The sequence below is a fragment of the Ruditapes philippinarum genome, unplaced genomic scaffold (assembly GCF_026571515.1).
Source record: "Ruditapes philippinarum isolate M1 unplaced genomic scaffold, ASM2657151v2 ctg8765_1_1_1_1, whole genome shotgun sequence".
Classification (NCBI taxonomy): Eukaryota; Metazoa; Mollusca; class Bivalvia; order Venerida; family Veneridae; genus Ruditapes; species Ruditapes philippinarum.
In genome coordinates this window covers 14,255-24,562 of record NW_026854211.1, presented here as the reverse complement: position 1 = coordinate 24,562, position 10,308 = coordinate 14,255, and the positions used below count along the sequence as shown (strand labels likewise).

The window sequence follows — 10,308 nt, the reverse complement described above, 5'->3', positions numbered from 1 at the left end:
CGTTTCAGTGCCTATTTTAGAATTGTTCTCTCTGGAGGATTATGATATATTCATGTATATAATGGTGATTTTTAAAATAATGTTATTGATAATATATTAGTTTTTTTTGTATAAAATACCGCTGAATGACTGGTATGCACATACATGAACAACGAATGTAGCTTTAAAACTAAAAACGAAAAAAAGTTAAAAAATTATTCATTCATTTTTTTGACAAGGATTATCCGACAGTGAGTTCGAGCTACGACGGAAGGGGTTCGACATATCCGAATTGGAGTGAACGATGTTTAACTGTAGATAGGTTTAACATTAAACATAAAAGAGACACACAATTACTTTATGTACATATTGAAAACTTTATGAAAAAAGAATCTGCCGTGCTTGTTAAATGATTCAGTCTCGATGTATTTATTTTTCAGGAGATGATACACGTGTCTTTTCCAAGACGAAACGGAAATGGTCGATGAACCTATCCGTTGAAAGTATTGATGATAATAACAATGCAACAGGTCTCAACATGGATGATCCACTAACAAGTACACCAAAGTCAAAACCGCCGTCCAATGTCCGTTGAAGAGAGTTTTATGCCCGTGAGAAGAAACTCTAATGTCAGCTGGAGAAAGTCAGATGCCAGCTGAAGATGATCTTATATTGACTGATGAAGGTCTAGTGACAGCTGAAGAAAGTATAATGTCAGCTCAAGAAAGTAATAATGTCGTCTGAAGAAGGTCTGGTGACAGTAGAAGGTCTGTTGTCTACTAGTGAGTGTCTTATGTCAGCCGAGGAAGGTGTAATGCCTGTTGTCGAAAATGTAATGCCTCACGGGTCAAGGAATGTAGAGGAATGTTTAATGCCTGTCGCCATGGTTACCGAAGACACATCATATTCTACTAATTTGTTGAAGTGTAAGATTTGCAACTTCCAGACCAAATTTAAGGGAAATTTGTCGCGGCATGTTACAAGGAAACATGCTCTTAAAAGATTCAGTTGTGACATTTGTAACAAGTCGTTTGGATACAATTATATCCTCTCTGAACACCGAAGATCATCTCACCAGGAGGAACGTTTTCTCTGTGAATATTGTTCTAAACCGTTCTTAACACGCAGCGGACTAATATGTCATAAAAAGTTACACCATGCCCAATCACCTTACAATTGCCCGATATGCGATAAACAGATTTTAAAGAAAGCACATTTTGATGGACATATGAATAGCCACAAGAATGAAGCGAAATATGAATGTACAACTTGCAAGAAGCGTTTTTTTTACAAAACAAGTTTAGATAAACATATGAAATCTTGCTCGGGCATTTCAGACAGATATACATGTTTGATTTGTTCAAAGGTGTTCAGGTGTCCATCATCCTTAAAGGACCATACTCGGGCTGTCCATGAAAAAGATTGATTTTCAGTGTCCATGTGGGAAGACATACAAGTGGCGTACAGCCTTAGCAAGGCACCAAAAGAAATGTGCAAAACGTTAAATTGTTATTTTGCTCCTTCTCCGCGTTATAATTCTAAGTTTCTTCACAGTTATTTTTATCGTTTTTATGTTTACCATGTTTACCAATGGGGGCGACGAGGTATCACTATGGGACAGTTGCATAGTTCTTAAGTAAAAATATGCTACCATGAAAAAATAAACACTAACATTGAAACATTTTCTTTGAAGATTTCATTCTTCGTTGACATTTTCACGGGTCATTCAGTAAGACTTGTATTAAAGTAAAAGATTAAACAATAAATGTAAAATCCTTACATTGAACATGTCGAATTTGAGAAAATTATACTTCTTATTAATGTTTTGTTTTTCATATTGATCCTGTTGTAAATTTTGTGATATTTTCGTTTGTATTTTTGCAATCAGTAATTAGGGCTCTATACATGATATCATGTATTTAATATACTAATCAATAGTTCTTGTATTTTATTGTAATCTGTCAAGAAGTGCAGTTATCACAATTATTTGTATTGATAATTAGGATTTGTTTTAGTTTTAACTGAATCATAAACTAAAATCATGTTATGCTTAATTCATTTGGCGATAGAGATTGGTTTACGTTTGCTAAGGTTAGATAAAAATCTGTGTACATTTACAAATTATTGTAATTAAGCGAGCATCTTGATAATACCTGAAATATTTGCGAATGTCAACGTTCTGAATAAAACTGTTCTTTTATTTTCAGTTTGTTTTTCAATTAAACTTTTGTTTACACGCATGGAGGAATTTTAATGAAAATCAGTAGAAATGTTTATCACTATGAGAATATGTGTCATGTGCATGAACCAGGTTTCGAGGTTAAAGGTTAAAGTCACACTGAGAGGTCATTGAAAATTCCTTTTTCGGAGCCGAACTTCTACATTCATCGGGGGATTTTAATGTAACCTGGCATAAATGTTTACCATTGTGAGGCCAAGTATTGCGAACATTATCCTTTGTACCAAACTCAAGGTCACAAATTGAGGTCAAAGTTTGTGTACAGAGCCATTTCGTTATCATTTATTGATGGATTGTAACATAAATGATAACTGGCATGGCTACAAGTGTGACATATGTAATTTAGTTAAGATTATTGCAACGTCAAGGTCACTAGAGCATATAAAAAGTAACTAGGTTTTTGCAAAAAAACACACAACCGGGAGAACACACCAACGAAAGCACAGGGTGATTTACAAAAACTCGCCGTGTTAAAAAACTTAAATTTGTGAAGGGGTAAAATTTTGCCTCTGAAAACCCAAATCTTTTTCGCCCAAATCGGGGTTTTGGTCCCGTTCTAAAAAATCAAAAAGCTCTGTTTTGTAAGGTCTGTTTCACCCAAACAAAAAACCTTTTCCCGTTTTTTTGTTTTGAGTCCTATTTTCCCCGCTTTTAAAAAAGACTGGTTCCAATATAGACAAGAAAAAAAATGCATATTATTTATTTTTAAATCCCTTTTATTTCATAGTTTTTCAAAATTTAAAAGGGGGCAGGAAATTTTGACAAAACCGTTTTTTAAAATTGGAAAAGTTTAACTACCTTCCATTGGATATATCACTTTAAACAATGTAATAAGTATTAACCTTTTTGTCAGCTACTTTCAAAATGTTACTTTTTGAATTCTACATATGTTTGAAGCTTTATCAGCTCTCCTAAAGACAATCACGAATTATTCATATAGTTATAAAGATAGGTGATTCAATGTCTGGAAAACAATTTTGAGTTTATTAAATGAACGTGGATTTTCACGCTAAAATTTTAATGATTTATTGATTTCCAGATTACACTGTTCTCATTTATATGTCCTTCAAACCAAATCGCTTATGACACATTATTTTGGAGCTGTCAGTTTTATGATGCTGGCGAATAGGCTTTGTTCCTCTTGCTGGTTGGTCTGGAGCAGGAACTAAAACAGACTTTCTCCTCGGTTTTCTGGTTTTTCTTTTGTCAAGATCAAAGATATGGTTCCTGAAATTAATTTAACAATTCGATAACGGTATTTATTCTAAATAAAATACTCAAGGTTAATCTAACTTCTAGGTCTCCTACAGCAAATTGTTGAATAATACGCCAGGCTTAAGATATTGTCAGTTTGACCAAATTCTGTCTGATGGGATTGCTTCCAATTGCTACAGATAATGATTTTTTGTTATGGTAATAACTTATCAGTAAAAAAATATAATCTACCCTAAACAGCAGCATCAATTATAAAAATACAATTTAATGGTTTTTAGTTGATAAACTGTATTGATAACCTCAGTCATATAAAAATGCTACATCGCGAGACAGATAGAGGATATTGAATGAGTGTAGGTTTAATACTAAATTTATTGAACGAGTTGAATAAAATCATATTATGCGAGCCTCTGGCGAGCATAATATGATTTTATTCAACGAGTTCAATAAATTTAGTATTGAATCTACACGAATATAATATTCTATTTATCACATATGTAAAATAAGAACGGTAAACTGTTAAAAACAGTCATTTTTCATTCGACGCGCCTACAGTGTAACGCTAACATTAGCGCGCTTTTACGCTGTTTTTCGCGCAAATGACGTTACGTCAAGGTGTTATTACACTAGTGTCATATCGTCTAGTGTAATATCGTTTTTATTAAATGGCTTTATTACACTCCTGCGCCGCGGTTTATGTTATAAACACATTTATTAAATTGAGGATCCTTACCGCATCGGTATACGTTGTATATCAGGGTAAAATTGCGTCGTCCTGTCAAGATCTTCTGTTATTTCATTTTCTCTCTGAAGCGTATTTTCGGGGTAAACCCTGACTCGTTTGGCAGTATTCATCACAAATGCTCTGCAATGAAGCATATAAAATAACTAGATAGAACAATAATTCAAAGTGTTTACAAATTTTATGAACATTTTTTTTATTTTTTAACAACGTAATTATTTAGGAGTCACATGAACATGCATATCTATTTAGTGGATGAAAGAAACCGGTAATATAAAATAAAAATGAGGTCCCGCTGGGCGGGACAACGCTCGACTTTTTATTTTTAAGCTAACAAATAATCGATTTAAACAAATATTCAAGAAGAAAATTAAAAGATAAACGTCTTCGTTTTTTTACTTTTAATAGGTCTGTCTAGAAACGCTCGTTGTTTTGTCTAAGTAGGAATTATTTCTATGAATAAATGTTAAAGTTAAGAAAATATAAGCAAAATTCAATAATTTCAAATTCATTTAAAGGTAAAGGTTATAATTGAAGTATGTATTATGTTCTTTTTGTCACATGAATTGTTTTGTTCATGTATGAATCAAATCTTTACGTACATAACAAAATTATGACCAAACTTTATAAAACTTAACCAAAATTTAATAATCTTACCTTGACCATCAAGGCCATTTCAACCTGAAGGTCAAGGTCAAGTCAACAATTGAGAAAGTCTTGTCCAAACCGTTGTTTTGTTCAATAATGATGGTAATCCATTTATCAATAACCAAGTTACAGTCAATTGTAGCAAAAGTCAGTGACAATTTAATAATGTAACCTTCAAAGTCATTTATGCCCCACGGCCAACTTCATTCAGTTTGACATAAATAAAAGTATTATTCTAAATAATGTTTAATCTTAATATAAAGTGTAACATTTAGAAGATTGTTATATTCAAGTTTAAAGACAAACCATTCATCCGCTAATAGAAAAAAATCGGCAAAATTTAGCAAAGTTTAACCTTAAAGGTCACTTATGAATCAAATACAAAGTTTAGTTAATGTTCAAGGTTGCTAACGGCAACGTCAACGACATCATGACTGTAACAATGTCTCTTTAAAAAAATGCCGAGCTTAAGTATCTATATATTATTTGAATAGATAAGTACTATGAAACACGTTTGTTAAAGATTAACTTTGAAAATTTATTATCTTTACCTGTCGGGATTTAGCTTCGTCTGCATTATATAGCTTGCCGTTTCTAATGCTATGGGAATATCATCAGCCATCAAACAACCTGTTGACTTAGGATCGACGTCTCTGAATTCACTGAACAGGTTCTCAGCATCTAGTGTGTTTGGTGCCCTGACGTTATATGAATTTCCAGGTATCAGGCTGTAAAGCTGTATTCTACGGTCAATGTTAGAAAGAATTCCTTCAAACATCACGATAGGCATTCCGGCTACGTGTAAACCTGGCGGAGGAAACTCTGCGAGTTTTGTTGAACCGAGTAACATATTGCGCATAGCTATTCGATATTGGTGTCGTTCCATCACATCTAGACCAGGCTCGTCTTCCGCCATGTACCATTCTCTAATTGTTTTACAGAACTCTGCTTCATGAAAATATTCAAGTTTTCTCATTTCAGCTTCTACTGCACGGCTAAATGTAAGTTGTGCTAACGCATTTGATTGTTTGTCGATTACGTCCTCGACCATAGCGATGTTTAGACCAACATGTGTCTCTCGATCATTTGTTGCTACGTCAAGCCATGCATTCCGTGAAACATTAAGTCCAGATATACCATGTTGCACAACAAAACATCGTGCATTAACAAAGAGGTGGTGGCAGTCCAATAGATAGACAATATGGCGGCCTAAACAAGGGAAAAACTCTGGTTGACTGTACCATATGTATGGTTCAGAAGATGTACCTATCGTTATGCCATCTTTAAATACAGATTTTTTTGCGCCAGTTTGGGAGGTCGTTGCTCAAAAACTCATCGGTTGCTACCACAGCATTTAGAATTTCTTTTCCAAATTTCTGTGACAAAAAATCCTTAAGAATATTTCTGAGAGATTTTGGAGACTTTTTCTTTGTGAGCTTAATTATTGTCTTTGATCCAAGTATATTTGAGAAAGCATTGACCAGTTGAATTTTCGACATATCTGCTAAAGTGATGTCACTATGTTTTTCTATATCAGCTTGTAAATATAAAGCACATGTGCCTAGCTCTTTCTTTGTGAATTTGCCTTTAACCACATCAGGGTGCGATGAGAGAAGTTTTTTCAATTCTGACTCACATAAGTTACTCCACTTGGACTTTTTACGGTCTTTATCAAATTTCTTTAAGTCGTTTATCATTTGATCATAGTCAATAGTTCGCTGGTTTGAACATTTAATTACTTCAGGTGTTATTAAATCAAGATCGATAGGTTCGCCAAAGACGTCCAGCTCATTATGCTCATCTGGATATTCTTTTTGATATTCACTAATTTCTTCGTTTATTAACAATGTTTGGTCGATATCATCTTCATCTTCATTGTTTTTTTCTATGTCATTTATGATATCTGGGGAAAGGCAATCAAGTTCTTTTAAAGTGTGAACATCTGTCGAAGTATTTTGTTTACTATGTTTGTTTGTCAATAACTGTCGTAATTTCGGAGGATTGTATAAATGTTTCCAGTCTTTTCCTACGATACCATATACATTAATTAGACCGACGAACAGCGTTCTAGAATCATCTATGGTTTCAATAATATCAACATGTTTATCAACAGTATCATTCTCCATTATCTTATTTGTCGACATCAACCTACTTATCTCTTCGCTTTTAGACAATTTTCTTATTTTCGCCCAAGAGTCTTTTGCGACCTGTAATACAGTTAGGGGCTCATCTTTATAATCACGAACACATAACTTGTAGAATTGTCCATCTGATGACAATGTTCTAACCTCCAGTCCTCGTTCTTGGCACGATTTTGTAACATGTTCGAGTATTGACCTTACGTTTTCACTTGACAGACTATATCCTGCTATGCCATATGCAACTGGAATGGCATGAACACGCTCACGTTCTTGTTTTCTATCTAAATCTGATAGAACAGTCACTAATACTTCTTTTCCAGGTGTTCTTAACAACTCGTATATTTCTTCGTGGGTTTTACCGGCTTTCAGAAGAGTTTGGGTAACATTTTTTAATTCCAACTGAAGTTGTTTCATTTGCCAGTCCACAGAATTGCCACCAGAGTGATTGCTACGAGCACACATTTTGGAATCAACAGCTGATGTATGAGAACATGGCCGACAGAATGATGCAGGGAACTCCGCAACAAGTTCGACTTTTTCAGCACAGTACTGTGCTATCATACTTTTTATGGTTGGCACATGCTCACTTTTCCGTTTAGGTATGTTCACTATTCCATTATCAGTATTATATACGCGTTCAAGTTCGTCGGTCAGAACAGTCCATAAGTCATTGTCAAAAAATGCTCTTAAAAGTGTGAAACTTTTCGGTGTCCAGCATACGTAGAATAACTTGTCACATTTTAATGCGTACATTTCTGAAAGAATTTGGCAAACATAATAGTTAGGTATTGTGTAGTTAACATCTGTAGTAAAAACTTTTCCTGGAACAGGACACTTGATCTCTATAGCAACACTTGGAATACCATCTACTCGGCAGCTTCCATCTGGGCTGATAACCATAAAGTTTTTATCAGTATTTCTTTCAATCATGTAACAACCTTCCTCAAAAAAAGTTGTTGATGGTTCATAAATGGGAATTACTTTGCTGACAATTACACCCACGCCGTTCAATTCGTTTTCGGTTCCATGTTTCATAGCTTTTATTGTTTCAGGTGAAAAGATTTCTTCTCCTAAAGTGTTGTTGTTTACTTTTTCTATGTGTTGTTTCTGTTCTTTCAACGTACTTAGTCCAAGTGCTTTGTACATAGTGGATCCCGTAACTTTTGCTTTCGATCTAATTTCAATCCAAGTGCTTGACCTTTGTTTCACTAAACTCGGATCAACATCACCATCACCTCGGATGTTACTCAAACATACATAATTGCTCTGTTCATATAAATTCACCGTCGATCCTATTCTGTAGTGTGTGTCACTTTCATTACAAGCTGCTGCTACAAGACCAAGTTTGTCATTTGTTTCTAAAGCATCTTCAATGCACATATTCAGCCTTAACAGCTGTGTCTTCATGCTGCTGATTGCATAATTGTATTTTGATTTCTGCCAGTTTTCTCCTGCTAATTTCAAAAAAGTGTCAATAGCTTGTGACTTTTTTACTTTTAAAATCCGCATCTCCTTTACACGCTCAGTCAATAATGATATGATGTCTTTAACGTTTTCGCAAACTCTCTCCTTTGCCTTCTTGGTAATTTCATGAATATCAGAGTGTTCAATCTCAATAAGCTTATCAATGTAGCTTTGCGTTTCGAATATTAAAGTATTTTCAACGTTAAATCGGTCTAATTTTTCCACATAAGTTGGCCTAGATTCATGTCCAAACAAGTCCACTTCGCCAAGCTGTTTACCAAAACCAGCCATTATCTTTTTACCATCTATGCACAACTTGTAAGATTTTGTTGTTGCATCCTTTGATTTACTCATTGCATCGATATTTGAAGTTATTATTCCAGGCCTTTCACAATCTAATTTATTGCTTTTCTTTTCTTCTCTCAAACTTTTAACATCTGGACACACAAAATTAACAGACTCGACGTTTGAAACGAGATCCTCTCGACACGACCCATCCATGACTTGACCTAAAGCTTTCATCCCCCCCATATAACGAATGAATTTTGCGTGAAACATTGCGTACCCCACGGACCAGAACTCCTTCACCTCGGGTGTGAACCGCATGCCATGAACATTCCCTTTGCTAGCATACTTAATCACATCCCAAAACAGCTGACTTGCAATGTGATCAACCTGAAATCTTCCATCAGATACCAGCTCAAAAAATGCAATCCAAGCATCGAGACGTCCTTTGTCCTCGAAATGCCTTGTAACCTTTGAGAGTACTCGTTGTAACTTTTCAACAGTCCTCAAGAAATGCTTCCTTTCAACAGTAACTGGAATCAGGTCATGTTCTTCAAATTCAACACTTTCAACTTCAAGTATTTCAGACGATGCACAATCTGCAAAGATACACGAATAATAGAAAATTTTCTGGGATGGCGTCATAGAAAAGCCTGAAAAGAATGTTCTCAATTATTCATCAAGCAATACTAAATTTAAAGGAAGCGGATTATTATATCACTCTCCCAATTATGTCAAACAGTTAAAATAGAATATAGTATCTACGTTATGTTTAAACTTACGATATAATAGTCTCTAACATTTCAGGATAATCATGGATAAAAACACAAGTTTGTTCAATTATGCTATGGAATTCAATGATGGTCATTGCACATGAATAAAATGGTCTGAAACATGAACGGAAGTACGATGTCAAAAGACAACGACAAAAAAATACAAAAAACAAAATTGAGAGAATAAGGAAAAACACAAAAATTCATTATTATTGGCATTTTCACATATTAGCATTCTCTTTTGTACCATCGTTTTTTTTTGCGTTTCCTTCATCGTTCATTTGCCCCTTGCCTGGTATGCGCCGAATGGTTAATTCAATATTTCACAACAAAATTGAGTAATTTTGAATCTGTAACAATGATTGCTGAGCTTTCATGTACATCATGTATATATCTTGTATATATGCAATATTCATGTTGATTGCAAATGACTTTTTCTGGCTGAAACCCGTATTTATTCGAGAGCTATAGAGTACCACGTTATCTGTCATTAATTCACTAAAGAGTATGAGTTATGTCAACCGAACCTGATTGGTTATTCTAATTATAGATTTGTCTAATCTTTTAAAAATAAGAACTACTAGAAATATAGATAAATATGGTTGTAGAAACCGAATGTACAAAATGCTAGCATGTTGATATTAAGTCAGATTTGTTTCTAATAGTACATCCGTGTGGATATTTCAATTTAACCACATGTACAATTAAATTACAGGACATAAAAAGGATATAGGTCAGAACGGCCGAGTTGTATTAGGCGCTGCTTTGATATTTCAGTTCTGTCCTTAATGGATTGAATCGAATCCTATTACTGTCAATGTA

At 34.4% G+C, this 10,308-nt stretch overlaps 2 protein-coding genes across 2 annotated transcripts; one reads left to right on the top strand and one right to left on the bottom strand.

Moving 5' to 3' along the window:
* The first annotated feature begins 712 nt into the window (after positions 1-712).
* On the top strand, positions 713-1,405 carry LOC132739447 (zinc finger protein 684-like). Its single transcript, XM_060727167.1, has one exon. It carries the CDS (start codon positions 713-715, stop codon positions 1,403-1,405), a length of 693 nt encoding a protein of 230 aa, XP_060583150.1.
* Positions 1,406-3,009: 1,604 nt separating this feature from the next.
* Positions 3,010-9,940, bottom strand: LOC132739448 (uncharacterized). Its single transcript, XM_060727168.1, has 3 exons — positions 5,375-9,940; positions 4,167-4,298; positions 3,010-3,445 (listed from the first exon to the last, which is right to left on the bottom strand). Exon 1 carries the CDS (start codon positions 9,356-9,358, stop codon positions 6,107-6,109), a length of 3,252 nt encoding a protein of 1,083 aa, XP_060583151.1. The 5' UTR covers positions 9,359-9,940; the 3' UTR covers positions 3,010-3,445; positions 4,167-4,298; positions 5,375-6,106.
* Positions 9,941-10,308: the final 368 nt, after the last annotated feature.

Bases quoted from the DNA above. Each gene is read 5' to 3' on its own strand.
- LOC132739447 (XM_060727167.1), top strand. From the start codon at position 713: ATGTCGTCTGAAGAAGGTCTGGTGACAGTAGAAGGTCTGTTGTCTACT.
- LOC132739448 (XM_060727168.1), bottom strand. From the start codon at position 9,358: ATGACGCCATCCCAGAAAATTTTCTATTATTCGTGTATCTTTGCAGAT.